Source organism: Coturnix japonica, chromosome 5 (assembly GCF_054131305.1).
Source record: "Coturnix japonica strain WE chromosome 5, WE-NBRP24, whole genome shotgun sequence".
In the NCBI taxonomy this organism is placed as follows: Eukaryota; Metazoa; Chordata; class Aves; order Galliformes; family Phasianidae; genus Coturnix; species Coturnix japonica.
Genome location: NC_140667.1, coordinates 2843577 through 2860623, shown reverse-complemented (window position 1 = coordinate 2860623; position 17047 = coordinate 2843577). Strand labels below are relative to the sequence as shown.

The 17047-nt window shown below is 46.5% G+C and overlaps 2 protein-coding genes across 7 annotated transcripts in view; both read right to left on the bottom strand.

Annotated features, from left to right (window-relative positions):
- Positions 1 to 2121: 2121 nt before the first annotated feature.
- Positions 2122 to 8478, bottom strand: CHST14 (carbohydrate sulfotransferase 14). Its single transcript, XM_015863244.3, has one exon. The coding sequence runs from the start codon at positions 4352 to 4354 to the stop codon at positions 3005 to 3007; it is 1350 nt and encodes a 449-aa protein (XP_015718730.1). The 5' UTR covers positions 4355 to 8478; the 3' UTR covers positions 2122 to 3004.
- The window catches only part of BAHD1 (bromo adjacent homology domain containing 1), a 27787-nt gene continuing 18351 nt past the window's right edge, over positions 7612 to 17047 (bottom strand). For all 6 annotated transcript variants that reach the window (XM_015863241.3, XM_085549844.1, XM_015863243.3 and 3 more), the window contains exons 3-7: positions 16241 to 16602; positions 14991 to 15150; positions 13984 to 14060; positions 12193 to 12284; positions 7612 to 10796 (exon numbers count right to left, since the gene is read on the bottom strand). In XM_015863241.3, coding sequence (XP_015718727.1) covers positions 10607 to 10796; positions 12193 to 12284; positions 13984 to 14060; positions 14991 to 15150; positions 16241 to 16602 — 881 coding nt within the window. In that variant the 3' untranslated portion in view covers positions 7612 to 10606. The remainder of the gene's footprint in view (positions 10797 to 12192; positions 12285 to 13983; positions 14061 to 14990; positions 15151 to 16240; positions 16603 to 17047) is intronic.

Below are 17047 nucleotides of genomic sequence, written 5' to 3'. Positions count from 1 at the left end.
AACCAGTGGGATTGATTTATTTATTAATTTTAACAAAAATACCCTTAATTTCTTGCTGCGAGGCTTCTATGTCAGCAGGAGATGGCCCAAAAGAAGCAATGTAAGGCAACTAACCTGGAGCGTACAGGATTCTGCATGCAATGTGAATCCCCTATCCTGTCTTTGCCATTAGTGTGGGACATTTCTCCTTCCCAGAGCTGAGATCCTCTCCTTTCCATTAGCATTTTGATGCCTTCCTTCCAGCATTAAGGAGAGCCCCTCCAAAAGTCCATGAGATCATAGATGGGAGCTTCTGTATCAACATGGGAATCTGATTATGAGCAGCTCTTTCAGTAGAACTTGGATTCCTAGAAATGAGACACACAACTAATAGGCAGAACTGAGGATTCTGAATATTACTATGAGGCCAGAATAGATCTCAGCCTCATATTATTATTATTATTACTAATAATGAATGAAAACAAAGAGAAGAAGTAAATCTGATTTTCTGCCTTGTGCAGACACTGAAGCAAGAACTTGCAGCTTTATTCCTGTTAGACACAAGCTTATGGCTAGCAGCCAGCAAGGAGGCTGGCAGTATTCGTGCACTTATTTCACTACCAGAGCCTGCCAAGGAAGTTATTTATTACTGCAAAAGCAACAGGAATAAAAGCCCACAGGAAAGAGGAAAAAAATCTGACGTGTGCACTGGAGCTCAGCTGCAGCAACCAGAGGGAATACACATAAAACCCTTTTCTTTTGCAAGTGGCCGGCTGCAATGCAGTTGGTTTAGAAATACAAAGTGCCCAGGCTGCATCTGCCACTCGTTTGGCTCAATGAGTGCTCCCTGTCAGCAGTGCTGGCACTGCAGAGCTTGTTGCATCCTCCCCAGGTCACTGGGGCCAAAGTCGTATCTTCTGCCTGATGTGAAGTCCTTGAGCTTTAGCAAACAAACAGCTTTAGCTACGCTAAGGCCTCCAGTCTGAGAGAGCAATAGCAAAGATGAGACCTGGCAATGGGTGAGCTACAGCAGTTTGGGAAGCTGGTCATTAGCTTTGCAACATGTGGATTCCTTGCTGCTGGGTCTTTTTCCTTCCAGCATTCTTCTCACAAGTCTGGTATAAACCATAGAATTGTTAAGGTTGGAGAAGACCTCTAAAGGCCATCAAGCCCAACAGTCAACCCATCACCACCACACCCACTCACCACATCCCTAAATAGAATCATAGAACCATAAGAAAAGACCTCTAAGATCATCAAGTCCAACCTGAACCCATCCCCACCCACCATTCCATCTCTGAGCACCACGTGCCCATGGTTCTTGAAGACTTACAGAGTCAGGACTGGATCGGCAGCTCCAAGAATCACCAGAGTCCAATCAGGTTGTAGTCACCCAGCAGAATAAAGAGACTGAAAAGACAATTACTTTTATCTTTATCTTGTCTGCTCTTCTTTAAAAAGGAAATTAATGACATAAAGGCATAAGGGAAGAGTCCATGAAAAGCTGAGCCTTGTGAATGCAACACATTAGATTAAGGAGAAAAGAGAGTAAAAATATGAATAGGGGGAACAGAAAGTGCAGCAGATAAACAAACAGCCCCAATCTTTAAAATTACTGATAAATAAGCTTTTAATCAAAAGCCCAGCTGCTGAACAAGCAGGAAATATTCCCTCAGCCTCACAAAGACACCAAAGTCCAACCAACATACTCCTACTAAGACAGACCTGAAGGTCAGACTGAATTAACTTGAGGAGGGAGTGGCAGTTTCACCAGGAATAAACCTATTCATTTACTGAGGCCAATTGCCCTGGACAGGATTTTCCATCCCTCCACCTTGAGTTCACTTGGATGTGTCTCCACACTCTCCTTCAATTTCAGCAAGCTTTTATTAATCAAAAGACAGAAATCCCTTCACTTTCCTTCCACCATTTTGGGAGTTCCTGCTGCAATCCATCTTCCAACTCCACAGCAATTAGAGGCCTATTCTGCTGCTGCTTTTCACCTCATTGCTTGTGTCATAGAACTGTTTCACCCTTTGGATTGGATGAGTTTCCTTCTGAGGCAGGAATTGCCTATTTGTTATACTTCTATGCTGAGAAAATAAAAGATTAACATTGAAGGAAAAGCACAAAACAGACTCATTCATATAAAAAAACAAACTTTATTAAAAAGGAGGACACAGCCCCCCAGAGCACTCCCCAGTACCTCCAAAAAACACTTAAAACTCAGCAGTCATAATTAAATACAAACGGTGTGCACACCCAGAATAAGGAGAACTAAACTGCTGTTTCAAACATGGCTGGAGATCCTCCACGGTGGTTTGCAATGCACGTGGGCACAAAGGCACCGACCGAGGCTGTGAGCTGCCACAGTCTTTACAATTAGGTCCAAGTTTAAAGCCCTTTCTACCCGATAAAACACCTCCTGTCTAAGTTAGGACCGCATTTAACAGCGCTAACTTTCAGTGCACTGGCAACTAGATGATGAGAGATCCAGCTGTGCACCACGTAGTACTGAAGATATGACAAAGGGAAGAAGAAGACTTAAAATATGGCTACTTCTCCATTTCCTTATGGAAGTTTCCTGTGCCGCGCCATAAAAAAGAATCTGCAGCAAAAATAGATTTACAAAAGCTGTTGTGCTCGAGTCAGCGGCGTACGGACATCTTTGAACTGGAACGATACAAAAAGCATCCTAGTAGAAAAGGCAATATATAAAAGGATACGAAGAGTGCTTTAGAATTATGAAAATTATGCATAGAATCACTGAATCACCAAGGCTGGAAAAGACCTTCAAGTTCATCCTAGAGCAACTGTCCACCTACCACTAGTATTTTCCCATTAACCACGTCAAGATCTAAATGTTTCTTGGATGCTTCTAGGGCCGGTGACTCCACCACCTCCCTAAGCAGCCAGTTCCAGCTCCTGACCACTCCTTTGGAGGAGAAATGTCCCTGGGTATCCAACCTGAAGTTCCCCTGCCCTGTGGCAGAACCTGACCGCTGTCTTAGCTAAACTAAACAGCTCACTGCCTGCAGAACTCACTGGTGATGTTTGGAAGGGGATAGGCGAAGAGAGTGAAATCCAGGATGTACTTTGGGAGCAGCTCTTTGATCAGCCTGCGCTGGGTGTTGCACAGGTAGTAATGGAGCGTTTCTGCCGTCACGGGTTTGTACCACGACTGCCTCTCTGGGAAGCGGATGAAGGATGGAGCCTGAACCTCCTCCAGGACGTGGTTGGCGTCCTCGTTCAGCCGCTCGTAGGAGCCAATGAAGTCGTAGCGCACGGCGCAGGGCTGGCACAGGTTGTAGATGGGCATCCAGTGCTCGTTCATCCTCTCCACCTCCTCGTCCAGCAAGTAGCGGAGGAACTCAGAGAAGGTCACGTCATCTCCTGCCGACTTCCCCCCATTCTTCCGATACCTCCTGACTATCTCCACCCCGTATTTCTGCTGGTACTCCTTGATCTCCCCAAACTTGTTCCTGTAGGCTGATAACAGCCTCTCGGTCGGGTTCCTCACGAAGATAAACTTGTAGTAGTTCTTTAAGCGGTAGTTGATCTCTTCTGGTGTCATGTCCCCTAAGAACACCAAGTCACTCTTATGGTCCATCTTCATCTTGACGTCGACGCTCTCCAGCGCCCCGTCCAGCACCTTTAGGATGCGCTTCCAATTAGAACAGGCTACTTTGGGCACGTAGCAATAGAGGAAGCGGTACTTATCGCTCACTAGGAGGTGACGGAGGACCGTCCTCCGCTGCCCGGCCGGCAGCTCCCATACGCTGCGTGGCATGGCTGGCTGTCCGCACACCGAGCGGATGGTGCGGTTGCGGATGTCCCGCAGCACATCGCGCTCCAGATCTCCTCCCCTCGTCTCTACCCGTCGGGAAACCTCCCCGGCCGCCGGATGCAACGGGAGCGGCTTCACGTCGGCCAGGATGCCCTTCTCGATCATCAAGAGCAGCCCGCTGGAGGCCAGGATGACGCCGAACATCAGCATGGACGGCAGCAGCACCGTGCTGCCGCTCCGCAGCCGGGACCGGCTGCACGCCGAAGCGGCCGCCCGCCGCACCTCCCCGGGGAAGGCGGCCCGAGGGGACATGGCCTCGGAGGCTCCGGGCCTCAGCCGCCGCCGTTCCGCATGCCGGGGATGGGGGGACGGCCGGCGGCGATGGGGAAGCGGAGCGAGGCGGAGCAGCGGCCGGCAGTGACGGCCGGAGGGGCGGGCTGGGGGCCGGCGGCCATTTCGCAGCGTCCCCGCCCCGCTCCCTCCCCTTCCCCTGTCGGATGGATGTAGGTGCTTCCTCTCATTAGAACAGCCTGCTGGTCCACGGAGATATGGCACTGAAGGACGTGGCGGGGTTAGGATAGACTCCATCGTCTTGGAGGTCTTTCCTAACCTTGATGATGCTACGAGTCCATTAATTGTTATGCCATAGGGGCAGCCCTAACAGCAGGTAACAGCAGAGGCTGCATCATTGTAGCTGCTCTAAATACAGCCCTTTCTGGAGGAGAAATCACACCATAGGTGCGTTGTTCAGCGTGGTTTCCCTCACTCTGTGCTTTCAGAGCACACCACCAGGCTTGCACTGCTTAGCAAAGCTTCCAGGGACTCTCCTCTGTCAAAAGCTCTCTTAACATCAAGAGAAAGCAGCTTCCACTTAGTTCTCTTTGATCAGAAGCCAAGAGCATTTTGTCGGCCAAGGCAGACAAAGCATTTGGTAGCGAAGCGCGAGAGCCTGAAGCTAGATTATTTTTACATTTGAGCTTTATCTCCTTGTAAATATAGCAGTGGCTTCTGGGAGATACCATCTATTCCACACTGCAATCCAAGGGGCAAAAATAAACCTGCACTATCTGCAATGTTATCAAGGTTCCTGATGTGACTTCAGTCCAAGGGATCTCAATTCTGATCTCAATTCCAGCATAAACCAAAGCTGTGTCACTGTGAGTTACCTGTGGCACAGAGACACAAATCAGCCCCGACTGGAAAGCAAGAAGACTAATGACATTTAACTCTGGTAAAGGCACTAAATGCTATTTCCAATGCAACCAAGGGCAACTTCTATTGCTTAGAAGGTAGGCTGGGCTGGCATAGCTTGTTTTCCTTTGTTTCTATCCACCTGTGATATAGAATGGTTTGGATTAGGACCCTTTAAGATCATCTAGTTGCAACCCCCCCCGCTGTAGGCAGGGACACCTCCTTCTAGACCAGGTTGCTCACAGCCCCATCAAGCCTGGGGTGGATGTGACCTATAGATCATATCATAACCGAGGAGGGGATATGTCAGAGATCCATCCCGCCCCCTTCTGCTTCTCCACTGCAGGTAGCTATTCCTGCAGCCTCACCACCCAGCTGGCACATACTGACAAGCCACAGCTAACTGATGTTATCAGTGGAGCTTGCTGGAGCACGCAGAGCATTGCATTAAGAAACAACATTCAGTGCTGCCTGAAATAAGAGCCCGTTCCTTTGCTTTTTTTTTCACATTAAAAAAAAAGACATCCAGACACCATAAAAACACACATATCCTGTAACTCAGCCTGTTTGTCCCCCATATTTAACTGCACAGAGCAACCTTCTCAATCCACTCCCACTGTGAGAGCCTGGGAAAACACACAGGCTTTACAGCATGCCCAATGCATTAACCAAGGCCAGCTGTCATTCCTTTATATGGGTAAATCGGGGCCTGCTCTTAAATTGTGCCCTTCATCCACAGGAATTCCAAAGTCCCTATGAATGGTGCAGGAGAGAGACATGTTCATCAGCCTCTAATCACAGTAAATTCATACCTGCAACCAACCAGAAGTACGCTTTGTGTTATATAAGAGTTGTATGAGCCCCAGCATTCCCAATCCCTTCAGGAAATCTGCTCCCAGCAGGTCTTTCATCTCACAGGGAGGTCAGAACAAAACCCATCCTTGCTCATTTGTGTGCACAGCAGCAGCGAATACGGTAAAATAAATGGCACTAACATGCCATATAAATCCCTTTTTATAGACTGTAATTATACAGCGTGGTATTAACTCAGCCCTACTCATTAGCTGCTCTCTGGTACTGACACAGAGAGGATTTTGGAGCTGTGGTTGCAAAAGGAAAAACACCCCTAGCACTCTATATCCCAGCCTGGGATCATATGGGCTCACTTCCATTGTTGGATAAACAGAAACCTATAAGCTCAAAGCAGAACTCCCTCCAATACCTTGCCCCCCATTATAATAGCTCGTCTGTTTTCTAGTACTGTATTCCAGTGCCCTAAGACACAATATAGTGGAAAATATTCATCAGCTGCTGGCTTGGTTTAGCATCACTGAACAGATTTGCTTTTAAATAATTATTGGGCATCCAAAAGCCCCCTTCAAATGCAGCTTGTTTCTGCAGAGAGCTCCAAAGAGCTTCACAGAGCTAGAAAAATTAAATAGGAAGTGGCAGAATAAATGGTGCTTCCACGCAGCAGATTGTGCAAATCCGGTTTAAATTGTTTCCTTTATTAAATAGCCTTTCCTCTTAAAAATGGATTAGCTGCTCTCGCTGGAGGCTCTGACAGAAAAGCCATCTCATCCCTATAGCAACAAGGGACACAAAAACACCACGCTTGCTTCCCTGGCAGCTCCTCGGCTCCATATTATCCATCAAGAGATCTCAGGGGGTATTTCCCCTTATTAATTACCTCCATCAGCACAGAGCAGCAACCAGAGCAAGCACCACAAGCTATTGTGGGTATGCTTGGCTGGAAGCTGCTGCAAGTCACATTAGAAACTTCATGGGACAACATCAAAATCTCACGATGGAAACAACCCAGAGACCAAAGATGCTGCAGAGCCTGGACCTGTGCTGCGCTGCTCCCCGGGCTTTATGGATGCTCTAATTAGGAGACAATTTAATATCACTAAAGACCTCTCTCTTTCCCTCCCCCTTCCCACTCACTTTGTTCTCAGAACTCAATTCCCCAGTTCCCAAACATGCAAGGGTCCAGCTCTAATTAATACATGATTATCTATAGAAATAACCCATGCCAAGGGCTAGCTGCACAGCCAAGAACTAAATCACATCTCCCCTCTGCTCTGTACTCAGATCTCAGCACAGTCTCACTGCAGAGGGCACCAAACCCTCAAAGTCACTGCAGCTTTGGGACAAGCAGCTTTGGCAGCAGCTTTCTGCTTGCAGAGCTGCTCTCCAGCACTGTGAAGACTTACTCTTACCATCTTCAGACCACACTCACCTGCATTCAGGGTGTTTTCCAGCAGATCCTATTCTCATAGAGATTCAGGCTATTCCTTGCTGCAGCTTTTCCTCCCAGCTGGGTTCTTCCTTGACTTCAGGGCACATCCATATGGAGATCATGTAGCTGTCAGTCCCACTCTTGGAGTGAGGATGGATGGAGCTGTGGGGCAAAAAACCTGATGGCGATGATACCAAGTGAGAAGACAACGAGCACAGTGCTGCTATTCATGAGACGCTTTTCCCAAGAGAAGATCTCAAAACACTCCTTTCCAGTGCTCCTGAAGTACAGATTGATACACCAAGCCTTGTGGATACAACCTGTTCCTCCAGCACCTTCCCTCTGTAAAAGGTGGGTGCTTAACTATACCTCCAGCTCAGGAAAGGAAGAGAAGAACAGAGCTGCACTGATATGTTTTCTAAATCAATACCATTTCTCAAATTTATTTCTTTTTTAAGAATTCTAATATATCTTTCTCACAGAAGAAGGGGAGATAGGGAATGTTTTCATTCCATCTGTAAACACTGAAATACAGATTCTGGGGGGGTAAACCAGGGGAAGAGACACAAAAAAAAGTGCATTTTACAAAAATTATCAACTAAAATATATTTTACATGTATTACGTTTCAATTTAAATTCTACCGACTGCATTTTCAGTTTCAAAAAATATTTCCGTATCTAATAGATTAAAAAAGCATGAAATATTTTTTTTTCATTATGGATAAGACATTTCCATTCATTTACATGCTGTCCGCACAACAGCATAAGCGACCACGTGAATCTCAAAAACAATGTTCTTGGCCTGAAGCAGATTCTAACATGAGAAGTTGGGATTTGTCCTCTCTGGACACAGCAGAGCCTGTTCTACGCCCAGGGCAAGCAATTTCTCTTTCACTTGGGGAGGAGCCAGGACAAAGGTGGGAATAGAGGGGGGAGAGGGGTCAGAAGGAGGAATTTCAGCGTGTTAATGTGGTTTCCAAAGCTGAGTTTCAAATCCTTCTCTGACTGTGCAGAAATGCTCAGGGTTGCCTGGCCATTGGGTCTTGAATCCTGCGTCAGATAGCACTTGGGTTAGAGGAAGGCAGCTGCAGGCAGTTCACCTGCTTTAGGTTGGGTGTCCCTAACAAGTTTACTGTGTGTTTTTAGGACTGCCTGTCACCTTCCATGCTGTCACCACATGCCCATGGACCCAGGGCACAGCCACTCTGTTCCCCCATGATCCCCTCTATCATGACAGGCAGGAGCAGCTCTGTTTTTCCAGCAGGAACCCCATCCTCCAGCATCACCACGCTCCCTCCCCCCCACCCCGTGCCATTTTCATCCACCCAAAAGCACTCCTGATTCCCACTGGGAGACACTGCATCACGCAGCCTAACTAAATCATTCCAAGAGACCACCAGTGTCCAAGTTAATTGTTAAGGAGAAATCTGAGCAATTACTTTGACACTAGCAGTATCTTGAGGTATAAATGAGATATGATGCTTAGCACACAAATTCCTGCCCATGCACCTCGCCTCCTAAAGTTGGGCACTCTCCCTTGGGCAAGGACAACAGGGCTTTGCAAGCATCTTCTGCAACACTGAGCAGAAATCGTCCCCTAACAGCAGAGAGATGCATGCCCTACTGTCCCACTGCGGTGGGTGCCAGTTCTCATCCTCTCCTCTTATGTCCTCTTCTTCTAGACACCTTCCCCTCTTTGGTATGTAGAGCAATTCTGGAGATCTGTGGCGTTACCAAGCTATTTCCATGTAACAGATTTGATGCCATGGGGTTTTCTTTCCAGACCAGGCATGCAGCTGCTGGAGCAAGCCAATGCTGTTCTCTCCCACTTCCACTGACAAGACAATGTTAAAGCAGTTTCAATACTTCCACTGTTTGTTTCACGTGAGTTCAGAAGCCCCCCCCCAAGAAGCAGAAAAATGCAGATCCCTACATTTCAATGAGTGGCTCCAGCCAACAGGCACACAGGCCGATGCAGCGTTGTTTCTCATTCTTTACATTAGTGCAATCTAAATGTGGATTCCCAGCTTGGTGTGGCTGACTCAACGGACTCAGTTACACTGTCCTTTGGTTTGCTTTAGAATCAGCTTCAACAGTTTGCATTGAAATAAGCTAAAGTCTACTTAGGATCTATACAGGTAAGGCAAGAGGCAAAGAAATATCTGCGAGGCTTAGGTTGCATTTGTCAATGCAAACCCTTCCCCAATACTCAGTTCCTCTCAGGAGCCACAAAGCCACTTTGGTGAGCTTGCTCAGATGACAGGATGAGTCTGGAGATGGGGAGGAAGCTGCAGGGCGGCACTGAGACAGCTCTGCTGGTGGCTTCAATGAGAAACTCAGAGTCAGAACAGAGACATAAAGGGGGGCTGAATTAAAAAGAAAGCTAAAAGCAACACTTAAAGTGTTTTGCCATCTAGCTTCTTCACAGTGAGGACATGGTGTTAAAGGACACTACATATGCATGAACTGAAAGAAAGAGTAAACCCAATTCTATTACTAAAGCTATCTATGCTATATTAGCAGGCAGTGCTCAGAAGAGAAAACCTGGTTTCCACCAATGGAGCCCACTTGGTGTGCTCCCAGCTTTAGGGCAATGCTCATCTGCTGCAATCCTGTGGGTGTGAGTACAGCTCTCCACAATGCCACGCCAGAAAATAAAGCCATCAATCCCACTGGGTCCCTCTCTGTCTCTGAGCTGGAATGGATTTCCAAGCCCAAGACCAAGCAGTGAATTGCAGAACAGCTCTTAAGAAGGTGAGGGGAAGAGAAAGATGAGGAAGAAAAAAAGGAACAGCTCTTCCCTGCAAAACATACTTGAGTGTGACACAAGGCCACTCTGCATCCAGGTAGCTTCAAAAGCAACCGCTGTATTTCAAAGGAGCTCTCGCTTTCCTTTGGGACAGAGGAGGCTCCTACACTCTGCCAAGGAACCGGTCTCAGTCCTCCCACTTCACATGAGAACCACAGGACTATCACAGCTTGACTCACATAACGCACCACCGCATCTCCCTCCTGTGTCTTCCCACCACTCCCACCAACAATGGCTCTGATTCAGCTTACTGGCTTTTATCCCCTACAAACCCTTCCCAATATATGCATCTCTAGATACATATATAGATATAGATTTACATATGCAAGTACCTATATCTATATACATATATTTATTTTTATACGTATATATTTTCATTTATGCTTTTAACGAAGTGCTGTGCTTTCAACCACTGCCTTCCTCCACAGGGATCTGCTCCCATGCATGCTTGTTCAGTCTGAGGAAAGAGCACTGAGAGCTCTTGGCTGCAAGCAGCAAAAGGTAAGTGGGTGGGAGCACACAGATGTCCCAGCCTGCCGGCCTGCCATCAGCTCCCCAGTGCTGCTCGCCCTCACTGCAGTCCCAACGCAGAGCCATGCTACTGTGGGTTCTTCAAGATGCGCCCGTGTCTGAAATCGTAGACGTGACGACAGAGGAAAACAAGCTCAGGGTCAGTGTCCTCGGGCACCTTGCGGTGCAGAGGTGTGGAGTACTCTTCTGAGGGAGGAACCATGATGGCTTTCCTGCCAGGGATCCCTTCAACTCGACGCTTTGCCAAGGCACAGAATCTGCAATGCAATCACAGTGGAAGAATTAGCGTGGATTCACAACGTCTTTCACCACGCAACTGCTGCTGTTTGTGTCAGTCTTTCTCATAAGCGTGCCTGCCCAAGGATAAATGGTACAGGGGAAGGGAACATGTAGGAGAATTAACCTTTGCTCTGTAGCAGGATGGCTTTTGATCCCACACTGAACCACACAAAGCAGTACAATGGTTTTGCTTTCTATGCTGACAGACTCCATCCAATAGGAAAGATGTTCCAGCAATCCATTTCACCTTTACTAACTTTGGCCTTGTTTTTGTTAATTATCACCCCCAAAGTCTTGCACATCGGGCCATCACTTAAACAGATGCAAGTGAACTGAGTACAACAGGTACTGTGTTGTTTTTGTTTTTTTCCAGCTACCTTCTTGCAAGATTGTGACAAAGCATTTAAGCTGAAGGGTCAAATACAACTTTCTCAACCAAAGCTCACAACAAGGGCCACTCCTTGCTATTAGAGCAAGACTCTGCAGCACACATTGGCTTCAGGTCCTGGTGACCAAACACTGTATGCCTACAGGGGTGATCCTGGAGGAGCTGGAGTCAAGTCAGGTTAGAGACAAGCTCCTGAGTCAAACAAAAAATAACACCAGTTTTGTAAACACTCAAGTCAGCTTCACATCACAGTGTATACATGCATTTCCCTCACACACAGGTTTTCAACACCAACTATCCTGTTTAAAAGAAAGCTGGTTGCAGCATGGCATGTCAAGTAGTTCTAGGTCAGGGATAAACCTGTCCTCCACGACAGTCTAAGAGCAACAGGAAAAAAAGCTTAGTTCTATCAACTGCACTAGCACTTTTAAGATTAACAGACTAATGGGGAAAAAGAGATATCTGTATACTGGGTGCTTTGCTGTTCTCTCTATTGTAAGAGTCAAAAGTCATCCAGATATGCCCAGCAAAACTGAAGACATTTCAAGCACTATTTTGTGTTACAGAGCTGTGTGCCCATTCAACCCTCGTTTTCTGATGGGTTTAATAAATCCAATGTTGGCAGCCTTAAATTTGAATGCTCTGTTTTGTCAAAAACACCCAGGTTTGCAAGCAAATATACAAGGATCCAGTAGCAGTACTGACATGTTGAAGTTATAGTCATAGCATCTGTGTATCATTGGGGATGGATGTATAAGGTGACTTCCAGACAATGAGATATGTAACAAGTCTAGCATGGAGGAAGCACTCCCAGGTTACAGTACTAGACCTGTACGTAGAGAGAGTAAAATTCATCCAATTACACCTAGACCAAACTGTAGGGCAGGGACTATTCTGCTGGGTAATGGCTGGAAAAGGAAAGAGTGACAAGTGATAGAGACAGATGCAGGTCTCAGGAACAGCAGCAAGTTAAGAGCACCACCTACCTGCAGTACTCTGCAAAGGTCAGCACGTAGCACTTCTCCTCTATGCAGGCAACACTGTTTTCATCCTGATGTCGGGATGCAAAGATCTCATTCTGCAAGAGAAGAAAACAGGAGGTCACCCAGCTGGCCAGGAGCCCCAGGGAGGTAAAGGCAGCTCTACACCACCTCAAAGGGGAGGAGACAAAAGCATGCTCAAAGCAGATATTCTTTAGAGCCAGTATTTCCAATAATACTGACACTTTGCAGGTGTCTTGTGACCCACTTATAGTGAGTACCAGAATTTTTATCCAGCATCCCATCATTAAACACCCCTGATGCTCTGTGAGGCCAAGCATCCACACCCTCCTCTCTTACAGAGGACACAGGAAGCTGAAGAAGAGAACTCCTACGTAAGCTGCATTTGCTCCAACTTATCCTAAACCTGACTTTGTACAGAGTTCATATGGGTGGAGCCAGACTACATCCAGAAAACCCAGTGAGTGATGCTTCTGCAGGCAGAAGGTTGGAGTGCTCCCCACCCACACATTCCTCTGAGCTCCCAGGGGTGTTGTTCATTCATTCTCCCTTTCCAATGCTGGAAACCCTTCCCAATCATCTGTATAGCTAAGAGTAGAAACAGAGGTTGAATGGCACTTTGTCATCTTAACTACTGGCCTGTCACACAGTACTAGGGCCTTCCTAATTTATCTTTATATCAAAGATAAAACAACCCATTCTTTTCTGTCTATTTCTTCATCTCAATTCAATTTAAAAGACTGTTTTAGTGAGGGAAGTAGTAATAGCCATTTTTCTCCCAGGGCAGTGTAGGAAACTTGGCTCTGGTTAAATATGGGGCAACCCAGATGGAACAGTTTTAAAGAATTTCAGATGTGGTTAGATCAGCAAAGATGATCTGAGGCAATAAGGATGCTTTGCACAAGTCTGGAAGTGTTACCTGCAGGCTGCACTCCTGCTGACAGCCCTGAGGAAACAGTTAAAAGCAAAGACTCAAAACAGGGCCACTGTGTGGGGACAAGCTTAATCAGAGAAACTGAAAACACCACACCCTGCTTCTGCACATTGAGGTTTAGCTCTACTCCTTACATCAAAATTATCTGAGTCATCTTTGGCAAGCCTATCGCAGCTACTCAGCCTACAAGGCAATCTCTCATTTGAAGTCTTGTGTAATTAAGCAGGTGTGCAAAAAGTGGTTCAGTTCCTCCTGAGCTGAATACCGGTGCTCTCTCTGCATTGAAATGTAACTTGTCATGCTTTAATTACGGACCAGAAAAATACAATATACCACATTTTGACTTAGGAACTCAACTGTGCCCTGTGAATCAGAATGGTACAATTCCCTGGCTGCTCCCCAGGCCTGTTCTCCCATTCCGTTCCATTTTTAAACGGGAAAAAAAAAAAAAGGATTTTGGGGGGCTGAAAACAGCAGTAAATTCTCTTCGTTTAGTTTGGAAACAGCTGTTCTGCCACCCAAAGCAAGTCCAAGCAAAGCTGAGTAAGGTGTGAAGTCACAGTGACTCACACATTTTTTCTTCTTAAAAGTGGATTCCTTTACATTGGCACAACATCCTCAAATCAGCCTTTAGTTCTCTTTACGCACTTTGGGAAGCCGGCAACATTTATGATCAACAGCACCAAGTTTTGCTCGAGATCTACACAAGGAGAGGATGACGCATCTGAAATTCTGCAGGAATCAGAATGCAGGAAGATCCTCAGGCTACTCCCCCGTTTCTTACAAGAACATGGGACGTACCAAGAGACCATTGCCTCAAGTTCCACACTTGGATTTCTCACCTGGTGCATACTGGGATTGCGGCCTCCCTGAGTGTGCTCTGGTCTGTAATACCACAGGAGGCTCATCATCAGCTCCCCTGCAAGAAGATTTATTGCAAGACGTCAAGACTTGGTTTTGTTGCAGTGTTTTTCCCCACTGCCTCCTCCTGCTTCATCTCTTTCATTTCCATAGCTCTCACATTGAGACAGCTGTGCTGTGATAAATATTTCATACTGATCTAGGTACCCTTTTCTTACAGCAAGGAGCTGTATTAAGTCAGTCATGCTGCTTTTCCACTGCACCTTCGCCCCCTTCTACTTCCGTTACATCATCACAGAGGTGAGTTATGAACAAAAACTAAATGCTTCCCTTAAATAAAAAGGCTCCACTCCAGCTTACGATCTGAAAAGATGATCATCCAAAGATTAGTGCTTGTGGTCTTAACTCCCACATTAACACCACTACCACTTGCTATTAAAAACACACAACACAACACTTTTTCTTCTTCTTCCTTTCAAGCTAGAAATATTTGGCATATAACCTTGAAATATCTGGCACAGTGTTCTTGGCTCAGCCATTGCTAATCAGATACAGGACCTTAACATCAAAACCAAACACTCAAATGACTCTTTACAGGGCCCACCAAGAACTTCTGCCGATGTGCCTATGCCCCATACCAACCCTCAGCCCCACAACTGGATGGAGCATCTGAATAAATAACAGCTCCTGAGATGCCTGCTTCTATGGAATTATAAAGGAAATCATTGCTAAGATAGCAGCTGGCAGATATTACGTGCTTTCATGACCAGGAAGATTTTAATTACCAGTTCCAGGCCAGTAATTAACAAGATCCTAGAACAACCCAAACTAAAGCCATGGGACTAATCTCTTCCCCTTTGCCACCCAATCTGGCAGCAGCTGAGTGCCCTAAAAAGCTTGCAGCTCTCCAAGATCCACCACTTCCCTGGATCCAGCTTGCTCTCATCTACCTAACACAGAGGCTAAATGGACCCTTACGGCACAGTACCTGTTTTGGGGTCTTCCCACAGAGCCGATATCTTCGCAACATATGGCATAGATTTCTTCCTGGGTCCTGATTTCAAGAGGACGGTATCTCGTACCCGGATAATCTCCCCATCTCTCTCCACAGCCTGATAGCTCTTGCGAACAGCTGGCTCGGGTTCATTCTACAGCATTGGCACAAAGAAAGAGCAACCCAAGCATACAGGCAATCAGTTAGTTCATTGTTTGCTAGTCCAATCCAAGACTCCTTTGGTCCTGCTGTGAATTAAGAACTTGACTAAGCCTGCTCAGGGCCAAGTCTTTCCACTCTAAGAGAGCTCTAAGAGAAGTTATATAACATAAGGCCCATCAGAGCACCCTTATTTCCACTATATTGGTTTATAAAAGCAAAGTTTGGGTCAAAATACTTACTTCTACGGATAGGGCATTTGTAAGTGAAGAAAGTTCATCATGGAATAGCACCCAAACAAATGTAGGCGACATGGGGCCACCATACTCAAAGCAAAAGACAAAACAGAGCTATTCTTCCTGCCTAGTCTGGCAGAAAGGAACAGCTCATCAATCAGACAGTGGTACTTCTACCTCTTCTACACATCTGTGTACTTCTTTCAAATTAAATCTAGCTCCTTCAGTTCTGCAGGCAAAAAGCACGGAGTCTGAACAGTGGATAAAACAGACCCATCTCCAGGTTCACAGCTTCCCTTGCCATGACATTCAGTGAGCACGGTCAATGCCTTGTCCCACCTTCCCAGACATCAAATGCGTTCTAACCCTCATGCCCATAGATCCTACATGTAAGATGAAGGATATTAACTTTTCCTTCAACTTAGTTGCTCCTCAAAACAGGTTTGACCTAGTCCAGGAGGAAGCTGGAAGCTGATCTCCCTATAAGATGGACTCACAGGTGCAGCAGGTGCCACCCTCATAAATGCCAAATTATTCATCATGACAGCATTTCAGCTGATGCTAGCACAGAGTGGCAGGTTTTCCATCCTCTGCAAACTGCCCATCATGCTGTGCAATGTAATATGAGAAAAACAAAGCCAACAGGTCAGCTTCAAAACCCAGCCAAAAGGCTGCTGATCCACAGCTTGTCTTCTAGAACACTGGACAACCAGCAACCACCGATACCTTGAAACAAAAGCCAAAACACCCCTCCCAAACCTGACGATGCTCATATGGATACACCAAAAAAAAAAAAAAATACAACAAAACAAGAAAACCAAAAAACACTACAGTACTCCAGACACCTACCACAACATAGACAGCCTTCTCGCAGGCTGTGCCAACAGGTATCCAGCCATTAGTGGCTCTTCGCCTGCTGATGCGCTGTTGCTTTGGATGGGAATGGCCTCCCACCGTTTTGCTGTCAGAGGCATGCAGACAGCCTGGCATATTTCGGAGACCAGATTTGGAGCCACTGGGAGGCTTTGAGCTCTGGGGACATTCACGGGCCATGGTCTGAGGGTCAGAGTTGGGAGTCTGCAGATGAGGAACAGGTTCTGCAGCTGGCGGCACGCTGGGTACAGGACATCCTGAGAGCGGGTGGGCAGGCGATGCAGGGTGCCCTGCCACCGGAATTGTGAGGTTCAGCTGGTCCAGAGACTTGCAGCCTTCTAAGAGAAGGGAAGAGAAAGAGGCAGTTACCTTGTTTGATATTTAAGACTATTACACTGTCAAGACTGTCCCGGAGTACCACCTCTTTCCTCTGAAATTCTCTTAACTGAATTATAGCCATAAAGGTCCTTCACATTGTAATTTCATTTTGCACTGTCAAGGGATTCTAAAAGCATATATCTTTATTTCTGTGCCTCCAACATGTTACTGCTGATGACAGTGCACTACAACAAACCCAGCTGAAATCCCCTTGTCATGCCAGTCAGTAGCACACACTCAGAAGGCACAGGATCCATAGGGCAGTGAACCACACTGTGCCTGTTTCATTCACAAAAGCCCTTTTAGGTTGGAAGTTGAACACCCCGAGTGTACCAAGTAAGGCAGACAAAGCAAACCACTCTGTACATAACACTGGATCCTAAGTATCAGGGTGAGCTCTCAGAT

What these genes read in the sequence shown, in the direction of transcription:
- CHST14 (XM_015863244.3), bottom strand. Translation starts at nt 4,354, where the DNA reads ATGGAGTCTATCCTAACCCCGCCACGTCCTTCAGTGCCATATCTCCGT.